This window comes from Eschrichtius robustus, chromosome 12 (genome assembly GCF_028021215.1).
Source record: "Eschrichtius robustus isolate mEscRob2 chromosome 12, mEscRob2.pri, whole genome shotgun sequence".
Taxonomy (NCBI): domain Eukaryota; kingdom Metazoa; phylum Chordata; class Mammalia; order Artiodactyla; family Eschrichtiidae; genus Eschrichtius; species Eschrichtius robustus.
In genome coordinates this window covers 1968481-1984636 of record NC_090835.1, presented here as the reverse complement: position 1 = coordinate 1984636, position 16156 = coordinate 1968481, and the positions used below count along the sequence as shown (strand labels likewise).

Sequence of the window (16156 nt, the reverse complement as noted above, 5' to 3'; positions counted from 1 at the left end):
GTGGCCTCAGATGACATACTCAACCTCTCTGTTTAATTTTTACTCTGCTGTGAAATTGGCCTAAGAGTATTTACCTTCCTGTTCTCTTATTACCTCATCCACGAAATTGGGACATTTGCCTTAAGGAGCTGTGGTTTTAAAGGAGACACTACACACAAAAACTGCTCAAAACAGATCTATGTAAAGCTCTCAACTATTTCGAAAACAAAAACCCCATGCACTGCAGTCAGATCTAGTGTGTGGCCTCACCTAACTCCCATGTACCGTCAGCTGGCCAGGCTCAGGGGCTTGCAGGGCTTTGTAAAAGCTCTCTTAGCCTTTAAATCACTAGGTTTAAGATCGACAGGCCTGCCCTTACTGTAATCCTCTCTCGTTTTCTATGTCCACCTCCACACCCACCTCAGGCATAGGTCTGACATGGAAGATTTTATGGCTGAATACAGGGCACGTACAACAAGGCTGTGCTGCCTTCTGTTCGGGCCAACAGCCCCAGCTGATGCTGCTTCCTAGTGACCCTGTGTGCCGTAACAGCGTTTCTGTAGTAAGCATCTCTGTACTCATATCCTAGTATCAACCATCTATATGTCTATGTATTTTATCTATATATCCACAGTAAAACTGTAAAAGATGCTAAAATTAGGAGATTCACTATCAAGGGACATGTGCTCTGGAGGAAAAGCCAAGGGTGTGGGTGGGCAGCCCTTTTCTAGTGTCTCAGAAGGATTAAAAGGACAGATGGCTTTTGGAAGAGATTAGGTGTGTGACTCATGGGTCCCCTCAACCATTTCAGCAGAAGCCAGGAAGAGAGATGGGATTATCCAGAAATGATCCGTGGAGAAACCTCTTTTGTGTTAACAGAGTGAATTCCCATGACATACACAGGAGACCCCCTAGGCTGAACATTTTACACCAGCAGAACCACTGCCAGCTTGGACTTCGAGGGACAGAGAGGGGACAAAAACGAAAGGCTGTTCGACTCCTGAAATTGTAGGGGCAGCAAACAGACTGATGAAAGTACGCAACCGTAAACAGGTGCCACCACACCCTTCATGGGAAAGAATGGATGGCTCCGGGGGAGCCAGCTCAAGCAGAGGAAATGCTCAGGCCTTAAAGCCTAATACTGTTTGCCCTGCTGGGTTCTGTAACTGGCTGAGACCAGTGATGCCTTTTCCTTCGTCTCCCATTGTCAAAGGTGGCGTCCTCTGTCCGATTGCTGGTGTCCTATGCCTCCCATTGATTTTGGGGAGCGGATAACTTTAAAACAAGTTATAAAACCGCAGACAGGAGTTTTGCCCTGGGATGGATCAGACCCAGATCTCACCCATACCTGACTTAAGACAATGAGATTGGGGAATGTGGAGCTGATGACACTTAGATGAGACTTAAAGACTGTGGTGGGCTGACACTCAGTGATGTTGGGATGAGGTGAATGCATTTTGCATGTGAGATGGCTGTGACTCTTGAGGGAACAGAGTGCAGCCTGAGGTAGTAGCATACCCTCCCCCTTTTATGTACGTGTCCTGATCCCCAAACCCTGTGAACGTTACCTTATATTGCAAGAGACCTTTGTAGATGGCAAAGTAATACAGTGGTTGATTCCTTGTAATCAGAATAGATGTTGGAGCATTCTGTTCTTAGGGGAAAATAAGGATGTGACAATAGGAGAAAAAAATAATAAAAAGTAATTCATAGAAGGCCATGAGTTTGGAATTTTGCTAAGTCAAACGTTTACCAAAAAAGTTACGGATACTTCTGACTATACAGGTGTGTACCTATTTTGCCTGTGAAGAAGTGAATAGAAACGTATCAGTCAAACAATCCAGAAAATTTATGAACTATACAAAGAACGAAAAGGCATGCTCAACACCTGAGGCCTACTATAAACAAATACTCTAAGGACTCTTCCTTTCTTGAAAAAAGGCTTCCAACATTTAAAATGTCTGAAAGATAGCAATTAAAAGAGACTCATCATGTATTAATGTATTAAGAGGAACTGTTCTGAAAGAGGATTCAACCTCACTTCTAGAATCTCAGGTTTTAATCGACTTGGGGCTTCTGTGCCCCAACCTAGAGTTAACCAGCCAAAAATACCAGAAACTCCCATGCTCATGATAAGATGGCATTCTTTTGGGTCTGTTAGGAGTATCGACACCCAAGGAAAGAATAAAAATGGAGTATGGTAAAATCCTTAGGAAGGGGTATGATTGGAGCATCCCGAAGTTATAAGAAAAATCTTAGTTATTAACAAAACTTTAATCCATTATATTTGTAGTGTTTGTTTCAAACTGTCAAAGCCAAATCCCGTTTCTAACCAAAGTTTAAATTGTGAACTAACTGGGAATCAAGACCTAAATGCCCAAGAAAAACTGATTTTCAAAATGTGGCTCAGGTTTAGCCAAGAAGGCGTTAAACACACTTTGAAACAGTAGACGGCTCCCCCCACGCACCCCAGCCCTGGAGAATCTCTCCGTAGCGGAGCAGAGCCAGGGAGCTGCTGCCGTCCCTGGAGGGACAGGGCTCTTCTCCAGTTCCACTTCCCAGCTCACCAGCTTCACCGCCATCAGCTTCTGCCTTCCAGCCTCCGGAGTCAGTGGCTGGACAGGACACTAAGTGTTCCAGAGATGGCTCATGCAGTCCCATTTCAGACCTGCCCAACACTGAGAGGTAATCCTCTCAAGTGGCCTGCTATCTGGTGGCACAGCAGGAAGAGTTTGAAAACAAACAAGAGGTACCACTGATTATTCTACCAAGTGCTAGGCCCTTTACCAACAACGTCTCACGTCATCCATCATAGTGATTCTTCAATATAGGTTTTTTTCCCACTTTACAGATGAGCTTAGAGCTACTGGCTCAGTTTCAAATAGGAGCCAACAACTGACCTAGAGCCAAGATTTCCATGTGTTCCGACACCACAGCCCATGCTGCCTGCACGAAGCTACATAGCTTCAAACACGAGCAAGGCCCTGCTGCTAAAACCAGAAGGGTTTTGGAGGCCTGGGTACAGAGGTACCAGTAACCCTTGGGAGAGGTGAGAGATTACTTAGCCCCGTTTTTAGAAGTCACACATAACTCCGGGGGTCTGTGACTGAAAACTCTGACCTCTGCCTTATCTGCTCAGGTTCATGTTGTAGAGTATTTCACCCAAAATATTAGTGGATAAGCAAATGGTCTCAGCTTGGAGACGAGTGTCACCTCATCTGTGGTGAACAGACCATATCATTTGCAGTTTCACTCTCCCAAATTAAAAAATACCACCTGGAGGCAATGAAAGAAATGCCCATCCCTCTACATCAGACAGAAATCTTCTCCTGACCTTAAAACATTCATCCAGGTCTAATCAGTTCTTGGTTTGAAGGCTCCCCAAAGCTCCAATGATCAAATGAGGCTGCCTCATAAATGGCAGGAACTTCACCTAAGCATCAAGTACTGAGAAAATGTGCCTAACGCGTGAATCTCTGTGGCCTGACCAGGAACTATAAATGCAGGTCGAATGACACGAGTTCCCCATTCTCCTTTTGGGGAACTGCTCCCCGTTCCTCCCCAAACGCATCCACCTTAAGTGGAGGCCCCGACTGCGATTAACCTCGCTCCAGTGGCTATCAAGACGGGGGCACAAGAGGCCAAGCTACCTGCCACTAGGGACATCTGAGCTGAGCCTGGCGGAAGTGGACGGTTACCGTGGGAAGGAAAAGGCACGAGGGAGGATGCCTGCAGGCGCAGGTAGCCGTGCTTACGAAAGAAGTCCACCCCAGGGGACCGGGGAGGTCCTACTGAGAAGTCACTGAATTCATTACCTCTGCCACCAAATTACCTTTGCCCAGGCTTGGTAACGTAGCAACGTCCTCTGGGGAGGACAAGGGTAGTCAGGTTCCAGGCCATGGTTCACATTTCATGTTGCAAAGTACCTTCCACGGAAAACGCAATGATGAAAACGGGGAGCCCGGACGGACGGAAGTGCACGTACACTACTCAGTGCAGCTGCCTTGGTCGCCTCAGGCCCACTTAGGAATTTTTTCAAGCGAAAGAGTAGAAATGGAAGTGTGAAAAATACGTTTATGATTTTGAAGACACTACTGTAACCATCCTTGCCATCACATACGTATCAGCTAGCTCAGGAGACAGGTTTGACACCACAACTTGCTACCAAAACCTTTACTAAGAGATTGCAAGTAGTTAAACTCCTTGCCAAGGTTTGTAGTGGAGGTGGAGATGGATAGATGGGAAGCAGTTATGTTTAAGGAATGCTCTTTCAGTTCTATGGCAAGCAGAAAGGATAATTACATGTACATAAACCCCTGTCATTTACAGCATGAGCGCTGGACTGAGCTGTTCTCAATTTCCAACCATGCCACTGGGGCTATGACCTTGCTTCCTTATCCTGGTAGTTTTCAATCCAGTGGCACCCTAGAATCACCGGGAAGCTTATAAAATACTGCTCGGGACCCACTCTGAGAAGTTCAAGCCAAATGCCAACATCTCATAATACTAGTAAAGAAGTTCCTTAACACCTACTCCATAAAACTGTTGTCAGGAATGACGCTTTTAAATGGCTTTGGCAGTTACATGCTCTGCATAGCACACACTTAAAGGTCAGAGATGTAGCCCTTGATACTTCAGGTCACATACAGCAAATGGAATGCCTAATGCTTATTATTACATATCAGAGTCCAATACAAAAACAATGTAGTCAGAATCTTTTGGAGAACTTACACTTTCTTCCAGTTTTAAAATTATGGAGTTAAGGGACTTCCCTGGTGGCGCAGTGGTTAAGAATTCGCCTGCCAATGAAGGGGACACGGGTTCGAGCCCTGGTCTGTGAAGATCCCACGTGCCGGGGAGCAACTAAGCCTGTGAGCTACAACTACTGAGCCTGTGCTCTAGAGCCCACGAACCACAACTACTGAAGCCCGAGCTCCTAGAGCCCGTGCTCCGCAACAAGAGAAGCCACTGCAATGAGAAGCCCGAACACTGCAACGAAGAGTAGCCCCCGCTCACCACAGCTAGAGAAAGCCCACATGCAGCAAAGAAGACCCAATGCAACCATAAATAAATGAATAGAAAGATAAATAAAAATTTTTAAAGAATTATGAAGTTTAACTTAAGACTGTCACAACCAGTACTAATACTTATTAAGGCAAACACATCCCAAAACAGGGAATAAGAGACAGATGGTAAAGGACAAATACGTGCTAAAAACTTCGACAGCCCAAAATTCTCAAGATTTTCCTTCCGACACTTAGAGCAGACAAGGTTACAAATGTACTTGTAACAGACAGCATAATCTGAATGTTTTCTGGAAGGGTCAACCACCCCAAAGCCCTGTGCTACTAATCAAAGGTAAACGTGCAGTTTTTTGTTCTGCACTGGACTCCTGAAAACACAAAACACTGTGCACAGGGGCCTCGGATGTTACCAAGTCACTAAGTTCATTCCAGCACTGTGGCCTTTCACTGCAATACAGTATACAGGTTCTCCGGGGAGGACTGGAATTCCTGAACTTATCTACGGCAGGGAAAGGGTGGAATCTTCTCAGCTGCTTTTAAAGTGTCAAAGCAAGAATGCACCGTGACCAGTCAAATTAGCATTTCTAAAACTTGTTTTGCTAGATAAGCAGTAAGATGCAGGCTCTGTGGTTCCTCACATCTAAAAACTATTAACAGTGTGGCTTTCTTTGCTATGTATATCTAAATTAGATGGAATAGAGAATTAAATGAGCTACCCACCTCCAGCTAGGTGGACTTGATCTCCCGGGGACAATGTCTCACTGCCATGATTAGAAGCCAGAAACCTGACCTCCTGACCCTGGAACTGCTACATGCTAAGGACAGCCTGTTCCATGAATAATTTAACATATAAAATAGTCAAAATAGCTGAAGCTCAACAGCCACAATCTTCCCAGACAAAATCCTTCAAGGCACTCTTTTCCCTACAACTTCAACAGCAATTTGACTATTTCTATTAAGAAAATCAACTTTTCCTTAATGGGTAATATTCAGTATTTACCAGGAACCTCAAAACCATGAAGGGCACTGTATCACTCAGTACAACCTGGTTTTGCTGAACCAGGGAGCGACATTCTCCATTTCTCCCAACTGCGTGACAAGTTTATGAACTCAAATCAATATCTGCACGGGGGACAATAAATGCTAAAATCATCAAGTGAATGGATAATGGAGACCAAGATATTCCTAACTATTCAAGGGAAATGCACATCACTACAACGAAAAAAAAAAAAGAGGCTGCCTTAAATGATCAAGTTCTGTGTCAAGAGTAAAACTGATGTAATGCAACATTACACACTCTGAAGACATTCTCACCAACACAAGTTCAAGCTGACCCTAATAATCAAGCCTGTAGACCAGGAAATAAAGGGGATATAAACCAGTGAAATGACACCAAAGAAAATCAATTAGTAAATATAGGACATTCAAGAAAATCGTGCCAGTCTCAAAAAAAAAAAAAAAAAATCAAGCTTATGAGGCGGGAAAAGTTGGTAACTGTTAGGAGAGACTAAGGAAACGTACCAACCAAATGCAACTTACAAACCCTGACTGGATCCTGGTTTGGGAAAACTGGCTACGTAAGGCTTTTTTGACACAACTGCGGCTATCTGAACAGTTGTATTAGGGGTCAGATGGTACTAGGGAAATAATCTCAGATTTCTTAAGCATGACAGTGGTACCGTGATCCTGAGAGAGGACATCTTAGTTCCCACAAGACGCATGCCAAAATAGTCACACCTTCAACTTACTCACAAACGCCTCTGAACAACTGTTTGCTGTTAAATCTAGGAGTGGGTATACATAAGTGTTCATTGCACTGATTATTCTAAACACCACTTACAAAATTCTTCAAAATAGGATTGTAGGCAAAAGCTTCTCTTGATCCACTCACTGAAGTCACTGATGAAGAAGCTTCAAGAAGCTGAGGAGAAATAGCTATTCTAGAAGTACACAAAAGGGAGGCAGACCCTAACAGGTGAAAGATGCTACCTCCAAACAAGCCTCACTTTTGACAAAACCATTCATGTATCAAGGCAATGTTACTATCTGAAAACTGTTTTTAAAAAGTAGCGTTAAGGACTTCCCTGGTGGCACAGTGGTTAAGAATCCGCCTGCCGGGCTTCCCTGGTGGCGCAGTGGTTGAGAATCTGCCTGCTAATGCAGGGGACACGGGTTCGAGCCCTGGTCCGGGAAGAACCCACATGCCGCGGAGCAACTGGGCCCGTGAGCCACAATTACTGAGCCTGCGCGTCTGGAGCCTGTGCTCCCCAACAAGAGAGGCCGCGATAATGAGAGGCCCGTGCACCGCGATGAAGAGTGGCACCCGCTTGCTGCAACTGGAGAAAGCCCTCGCACAGAAACGAAGACCCAACACAGCCTTAAAAATAAATTAATTATTAAAAAAAAAAAAAAAAAAAAAAGAATCCGCCTGCCAATGCAGGGGACATGGGTTTGAGCCCTGGTCTGGGAAGATCCCATGCCACGGAGCAACTAAGCCCGCTCGCCACAACTACTGAAGGCCGTGCACTCTAGGGCCCGTGTGCCGCAACTACTGAACCTGTCTGCTGCAACTACTGAAGCCCACACGCCTAGAGCCCGTGCTCCACAACAAGAGAAGCCACCGCAATGAGAACCACACGCACCGCAACGAAGAGTAGACCCCACTCTCGCTGCAACTAGAGAAAGCCCGCGCGCAGCAACCAAGACCCAACGCAGCCAAAAAATAAATAGGATTAAAAAGAAAAAGATATCTAAAGAAGCATTTAAAAAAAACCAAAGTAGCCTTACAACCAAGTTTGACAGCAAAGCATTAATCCTACACAAACTGCTCATTGGCTCCTAGCAATTAGCTCAATATCCCTGTACAACACATTTTCTCACTGGACTTGTTCAGTCATCAAGGTCAATGCAAAGAAATGCTACCTTATGAAAGCACACTTTGTGGTATGTTTCAAATAGGTCCTTAATTATGTGCGTCAAAGGGTCTCGAACAAAAGGCAACTGCTGGGTACTACAAACGTAGCACAAAGGATGGTGCTACGTTGGAACAAAGCAGTTCTAAATATCTCGTTTGCTGTTGTATGTTTCCCACTTGAGGTTGGAAACCTTGGGAGAAAATAACCTCATGTGCGCTGGCCCCCAACCCTGAATTTAATTACATGTAACAGTGATGCCTTTGAAAACAGGGCTTCCCTTACACTGTCTCATGCTTGTGCTAGAAACTAAAAAAAAAATCAAATAGAAAGTAAGCTTGTACTCATAACGAAATGAACCCATGTCGTGTTTTCATTTTCTTGCCTGCTCTGGACTATTAATTTGACCAAGCTGGAATTAGCACAGCACAGGTGAAACACCAAATCTTAACACTGCAGTGATACACCAACATAAACTGGCCAGACTTTACATGGAGGGTGAAAAATGCACGATACATCCAAGGTGAAATCACATGGCGGTGTGAAGGCGGAACAAATGAACTAGCCTGGGGAAGCATGTGCCACTAACTGTATGTAGTTTGGGGTGGGGTGGGGGGACGACAAAAAAGTATAGAGGGCATAGGGTAGAAAGCGTACTTCAAGTTCCCAGCTCTAGGCAGCTGTACACCCTTCAAGCAAGTTAAGCTTCTAGTAACTCACCTATAAAGTGAGTTCATTAAACCAGATGACTTCTAAGGTCCATCTCAACTCTAGCTCAGACCCTAGGGAAAAAAGAAGGACTCCAACATTTCAGATCCCCGTGAAGCCCAGGAAAAATATGAAATGCTAAAACAGCAATGGTATTAGAACTGTTCAGAATGAACACAGAGCTAAAGGCCATCATTATAATGGATTAGAAAGAATTAAATTTTCTATATCCTTGCAAAACAATTGACCCCGAAGTATCTGAAGCCTGTGCTTCCTTGTAACAGCTATTTTTCATTACTGAAGACATGGCTTAGTACAAAAAGAAAAGTCCAAACTGTGAGCTTTCAGTCCTCCACATTCCCCCGTTTAATATGGCATTTTGCACTATATACATTAATGAAAATCTGAAACAAACAGAAAGAACTTTAGTCAAACTCCCCTTCCTCCTCCAGCTTTATTGGATAGTTTAAAATTACATTTCTATTTTCTAGGACTTCAGTTGCTTTTTCCATCTGACTTTTAAAAACTGATTACAGCAAATGAAACACAGTTGTCTAAGTGATATAGTATACAAAAATAACATCTTGATTTCTGTGAAAATGCATTTCTCTTCAATTCCTGAATAGCTCCAAATTATGCTAGCTCTGAGCATAGATGTTTACTCTGGGTTTTAGATTTAGTCTTTGAAAAAATGTGTTCTACACCTTTGCCATCGCCATCTGTTTACCCAGCATCAACGCTGCGGGGAAGTTGTTCCTGTTCAGGCTTTTATCCCAAGTTTTCTCGCATAGCCGTGAACACGCATGTTTGGTTTTTATTTTGTTTACTCCCAGTCAACTGTATGTCCTATGTAGGGCCTGATACAGATGTTACTTGATGTTATTTAACAGCTACTGAGGTCAGACAATCCAAGGCAGTCATTATGCTAAAATTAAAGTTACTTATGGAAGCTCATGGACACTTCCAGGATTGGTTTTTACCTCCTACATGGGAACATATTCGAGAAACCCAGAACGGGCTTACTGGTCTGACTCAACTCTTCCCATTCATCAATCCCTATTCACCAGTGGCGCGGAAAGGGGGTTCTTTAACAAAGCATTATACATAACACCTCTACCAAACTAAACATAAACTTTTTTTTGTAGTTAAATGCAGGAAGTCGGTTTTTTTCCACCCCTTTCCTCCTTTTACACGGCAAGTAAAGCTCACTGGCCTGGGAGTAGCCTCTATCTGCCAACCTTTGGCCAGTGAAGAGGATTCAATCAGAAAAGGAGGGGCGACAGAGGACAGTAATTAAGCCGTGGCCTCGATCGTGCACTCCCGTGCAAGGTGCCCTGACTCGCCACAGCGGTAACAGTTGACTTCACTCGTCTTGCTGCAGTTGATGGCTACATGACCAGTCTCGCCACACCTAAAGAAAGGAAAGTAGAACAACTTCATAATAGCGCTCAGAAAATGCCAAACTGGACTAAAGCAATAGTTACTGCAGAACAAAAAGCAACAATAAACCAGTACAGCTTTGTTTTCAGGACAGTAAGTCTTATTATCCCCTAAACTAAGAGCAAAAAGGAGGAATTTGATAGGGAAGCTACCCAATTGTGCAGCCTAAGGCATAAGACCAAAACTTTTGCCGTAAGAGTCCAACCAACACCACAACCAAAACACTGGCCAATGTTATAGTTTCACACAAATTAACCCCTAAGATTTCACAGGCATATACATATCAAAACTTATAAAATTTTACACTTTAACGTGTACATATTATTATATGTCACATTCACAGACAGGCAGAGACTTCTGGTTTCATGACAAAAGATTTGTGTGTGTGAATTACACGGTTTTCTACAAAGTCTCTGAAAACCCCAAATTATTATAACAAAACATTATTTTTGGCAGGGGGGAGGGAGCCCACCCTGCACAGTTAGGCGGGATCTTAGTTCCCTGACCAGGGATCAGACCCATGCCCCCTGAAGTGGAAGCACGCACGGAGTCTTGACCACTGCACCGTCAGGGAAGTCCCAACATTCTTATTTTTAGAACATTAAAAATTCCAAAGTTGTGCTGCGTACTGCCCAGCTGCCATAACCCACCAGGCATCACGGCAGGACACTGCCCAAGGTAGAGACAGTTCGGCTGCGCAAGCCGGAAACCTCTCCTACGGTCGCAGCCACCTCAGGGCATGTACTATCCCCAAGGCCCTCCCATTTATAGCCAACTCACTCTCCAGGAGCCCCTGCCATGAGCTCTTGGCCAGCAGCATGCCGGCAACTCACCTATAGCACTTCACTTTGGTGCAGTCTTTCTGAATGTGCCCGAACTCGCCGCAGGAATAGCACTTCTGCTCGTCGGCGTGGTCGCAGTCCCGGGCCAGGTGGCCGGGTTTGCCGCAGTTGTAGCAGCACTGCTCTCGCTCCCTCTTGGGCTCCTTGCAGTCCTTGGCAATGTGGCCTCCTCGGCCGCAGTTATAGCAGGCTTCAACAATAAGGAAAAGAAGCAGACCAAGACTATAAAACCTTACAGACGCCGCTACGTTCCAAACCATACAGCACACACCCTCAGAGGTGGAAGATCTCTTCCAACGCAGTAGTGCATGCTCGTACGAAGAGGAAGTGTTAAATACTTACCATCCTCCTGAAGATCACAATCCTTGGCAAGGTGACCAGACTCACCACAGCGGTAACAGATGTCTGGAAGAGATGAGGAAACAAACTGGAAACCTATTTTGGGCAGAAACAAAAAGAATTTGACTAATTAGACCAGTCTTGATACTTATGAATGCTGAAGTACTTCAAAATTTTTTATTCGACAAAAATACCTCTATCCGAGGTAAAACCACCTCTGCCACGGCTTCTCATTCCACGACCACGGCCCCCACCAGTGGGGCACTCCCGGGCCCAGTGGCCAGATCGTCCACACTTGAAGCATTCATTACTGCTCATGGCTGCAGCCAGATCTTCAAAACATTAAAAATGACCACATTAAACCACTTGAAATTACTTTTAGCTTTTACTCCCCGTTTAGTGTACTTTTGGATAATTATTCCGGAGAAAAAAAAGCCAACCAATATATTGGTTAGAAAAACAATCACATAACTATATATGTAGGCATTATGTATCTATTATGAAATATATTAAAAGTGAAAAACACATTGAAAACATTATGTATTTTCATAAACTTGTGATCTTTACAATCATTAAGATTATGCATACATGTTAATCCAATTATTAATGGGATGATGGGACTTACAGGGTTAGTATCCATGAATATCCATTATTAGAAATAATTAGTAATACCTCATTCCAGGTCCAACTTAATGGACATTTTCATGGTTACAAGCCAGTAAACTTTATTGTGGGCAACTGGAAGTCATTTACTGGCTATAAAACTGGAATAAGCCAGTGGAGCTGTAGTATGGACTCTGAGAGGGAATGAAGAAACATTCTCGTCTGCGCCCTTAGCACCTAACACAGTGCCCAGTTAAACTGCAGCACTACGTGCTGATTCAGTATTTAGAGCAGGCTCGTTAGAAGAAATGCAGGCAATTCTGTCTCTAGACGGCACAGTATGTTAAAAATATTAGAAAAATGACAAAGAGGACACCAAAGTAAAATACCAGTAGCACTGGGACCATTTTTTCCCTCTTCTTTTCTCCCATTTCCAAATTTTTCTGTAATTTTACATTTAAAACAAGGCTATTTGGAATTTCATAGACGACTCCTTTATTGGGTATTGTTTCAAAATAAAAGCAAAACTCCAACTAAAGCAAATGCATTTTATACTTCTTATGTAACAATCCAAAAATAAGCACGGGCTATTCCTAGAACAGAATAGAATGGAATGGAATAGAACAGAATGGAATGTTGCAGGACAAAGTCCCAGTAAAGTGGCCTTCAAAAAACAAACTAGTTAAAAACAATGTAACCTTTACATTTCCACACTTCCATATCTAAACATTTTTACCCTTAATTCCAGTGTCAAACAATGGTAAACCAAGTTTTAAAAACACGTTGTAGAGCAATCTAGTGACTAAAAATTATGCTCAAGTTTCAAGTCTCCATCATCAAATATTGAAAAGAACTCACTACCTTTCCCAACTCTCTGCAATCAGAGCCAGGATAAATCTTCAGAGGAATCTTTCTACCAACTCTTGCCACTTGCCGTATAAACTTATTACCAATAAGGGGTAGGGGAAAGTGCCTGAATGCATAATGCACGTTTCTAGTCAGATGAAACCAGTCAGTGAAGATTAAAAACGTATTTTTGCAAAATTACATTTGCTTTCTTATACGGGTGCTGGCATTCTAAGTCATGTGCGGGGCTGGTTTCCACCAGAGAGAATACTCATCATTAAAAAACGAATGGCACATAAAATGATCACAAAAAAATGCAGCTTATGGTATGTCATCCTCCCCTCAACCCCATTTTCATTTTGCATCTTCCGTTTACTCGGGACCAATTTGAGCACATTAACTCTTGGTCCCAAGGAGTTCTTTGCACAAACGATCACTTCCTTTCACAAGGTAATCCAGGCAATTTGACAAGTTCTGAGTATTTTATAATTCTCTTATTTCAATAAGATACTTATCTTTTCGAAAAATGACAACCCAATATTCAATATGCATTTTCAAAGCTAAAGAAATGATAGTTCCGGGCAACCTCCCTTTTAGACTGCTGCTTTAAAAGAACCTCTTGTTTCATAATGGTAAAGTACAAAGGAAATACGTTGTAATGAATCATCAGATGTTTATCAGTGTATTGAATAAAGTCAGCCGTTAAAATTTTAGGTTTACTTTTAGCCTACAAATATTAGTTTAAAAAATTTAGCTACTCAAGAACTGATTAAGCTAAGTGTGGATTTTCCATGAACTGTTTCTCTCTCTTTGGCCAAGCCGACCTCAATCAGCTGGTCTACATTTTCACCGACTCCTTTATGACAGAGAGCTCTTTAGTAACATTAACCCAACTGATTCCCACTATGTTTTTAAGGCATGCTACTGATCCTGGTACTCATCTTACATACAAATGTATTTATAAGGTTATAAGGTCTTTAGAGAATGGCATGCTATTATTCCTTAGGAAAACGAGAGGCGGTAAGACAAAGCTGCAAATCTATCATGGCTCCCTGACTCCCACAGCTCTTGGCTGCAGAGTTTGCGGCATGGCACTGCCCTGCCCCCGCCTCTCCCGCCTGTCACAACCTTTTGCAACCTTCAAGGGCCAACTCTATAAAAGAACCTGACCACACCACCCAGCCTGGAGCTATCCTTAATCCCTAGTAAGACCCAGGGCACTCTACACTACCATTTTGCTTTTTATCATATTCCTTCAGAGTAGACACCAAGTAATTCACCTTTGAATCATAATACCCCATACAATTATCCTTTTAGTAGCAGTATAACTCAGTATTTTAACTGCTGGGGTTTTTTGGTGTTTTTTTTTGTGGGGGGGGCACCAATAGTCATTTGCTGAACGAAACAATTTGTGTTTCTTGTACAGACCCGATCCAATCCAGTGAGTACTGACAATAAAACACCTGAATTCTTGCTACCACAAGAGTTGTTGCACCATTAATTTAAAGTAACGATGCTGAGAATTCCCTGGCGGTCCAGTGGTTAGGACTCAGCGCTTTCACTGCCGGGGCCCGGTTCAAACTAAGATCTCACAAGCCGCGTAGCACAGCCAAAAAAAAAAAAAAAAAAAAAAAAAAAAGTTAACGATATATTTTCAACTACGTACTCAATGAGGACTGACTACAATCACTCTAAATTCAGTATGTATTTCAGATTGTCTAGTAAAATCCCCACATGTAACTGAGAAATTTTCACTCCAGGTCACTAAAATCAGCAACCGAGCCAGGACCCCTAACTTGCCATCCAGACTCTCAGCAACATTTTATGGAATGCTACAAAACATATATACGAATTTAAAAAACAAATACCGTATTTTCACTGTTGCCAGGCAGCAGGGGAGCATATTTTTCTTCCTTTTGCTGCTAAAAATCATTGCTGTACCTACACCCATGGATCCCTCACAGTATAAAAAGACTGACCACTTAACCCAGCTTAACCACTTGCTGCGTTACCTCAGGACACCTGACCCCTCTCCTGTCTTGAGGAAGATAAAACTGATCTGTAACCAGATTACTACCAGCTGCCTTGTGCTTAATAGGTGCTCAATTTAAAAAAACGTATGGATTTATGCCCACTGCTTACACAGTTATCCCTGCCTTTCCACTCTTCTCCCAGTTAAGCTGGATTGTAGACAGAGAGATGAGCACTCAGTCCAGGGAATTCCCTGGTGGCCTAATGGTTAGGGTTCTGGGCATCCATCCTGCAAGCCGCACAGCAGAGCCAAAACAAACAAACAAACAAACAAAACCAATCTACACAGCAGGCTTGAAGTGGGCCCAACTCTGCTTATAGTCAAGTTTCCCATCTCATAAAATCTACTTCCTGAGTGGAATGGATTAGAGGTAAGACAAGAAAAAGGGTGAATTCCTAATGACTCCACATTTTCAATAACAGGAATCAGGATCTGTTTCCATTTCAACTGCTGTGTATTGAATTTTCATTGACATAAATCACATGTAAAGACGTGGTAGGAGCACAGGCATGCCAGGCAGGAGGAGTAAGGCAGTCAGGATACGGTTTGCAAAGATTCACTGTGAGGGCCACGTAAGCTAAACTATGAGGCCTCGTTTACAGATACTGCACTCGTCTAGGCTTTAAGGCTTAAATCCTGGAATTGGTACCAAAACGCAAATGGAATACAAATGTCTTCGTGAATGTAATTCTACCATATTTTTGATACTAAGAACAAAGCCAGTAAACTACTTAAATCTTAACAGCACATGGTCAAGACTAACAATGCGTTCCAACGAATAAGAGACCGTAACTCTCTATAAATACGTTTAAAATAAGTAGCAACAGGCAAGGGGGGAGGGGGAACGTGACATAAAGCAGTTGATGAGGATCAGGTTAGACTGTTTTCCTAACACAGTCGTATCGATTCACATCTGCTGTGTCTCCAGTCACCTTCCCCAAACTCAGGGTTACCCCTGACTCATCCACGTTGACCTAACCTGCACTGAGACCACAGTGGAGCTTCTGCCCCTTGAATGCACTCACCCATTTTTACGCCCTAATAAGTTGGGTCAGAGTTCCAACATGGTACTGAAACACTTCAAACTGCTGAAATAAAGATAAACTACAGATAGAATGGAAGGAAGCAAGTTATATTGTGCACTACCTGCATTCTGGCCAGAATACTGTAGAAGAGAGTACAGTCCTGGGAGCAATGCTACTCAACACCCATCTCTGCATGTCCCGAAGGGTTTCAGTCAGTAGCTGAACACCTACTGTAAGTCAAGGATTGATAAACACATTATCTGTAACTCCTACAACCTTGCTAGTCATGTATTCCTGTCCCCAGTTTACAATAAGGAAACTGAGGATCTGAGACCAAATGACTTCCCAAAGCCATACAACTACTGGGTTGGCCACAAAGTTCACTCGGGTTTTCCCATAACACCTT

The 16156-nt window shown here is 43.1% G+C and overlaps 1 protein-coding gene across 5 annotated transcripts in view; it reads right to left on the bottom strand.

The window, feature by feature from the left end:
- Window positions 1–8965: 8965 nt before the first annotated feature.
- Window positions 8966–16156, bottom strand: part of CNBP (CCHC-type zinc finger nucleic acid binding protein) — a 55676-nt gene continuing 48485 nt past the window's right edge. For 2 of the 5 annotated variants that reach the window (XM_068557301.1, XM_068557300.1), the window contains exons 2-5: window positions 11439–11576; window positions 11250–11340; window positions 10897–11100; window positions 8966–10034 (exon numbers count right to left, since the gene is read on the bottom strand). In XM_068557301.1, the coding sequence (XP_068413402.1) occupies window positions 9917–10034; window positions 10897–11100; window positions 11250–11340; window positions 11439–11562 (537 nt within the window). In that variant the 5' untranslated portion in view covers window positions 11563–11576 and the 3' untranslated portion in view covers window positions 8966–9916. Of the gene's footprint in view, window positions 10035–10896; window positions 11101–11247; window positions 11341–11438; window positions 11577–16156 lie in introns of all 5 variants that reach the window. The other 3 variants (XM_068557302.1, XM_068557305.1, XM_068557303.1) reach the window with 3 other exon arrangements.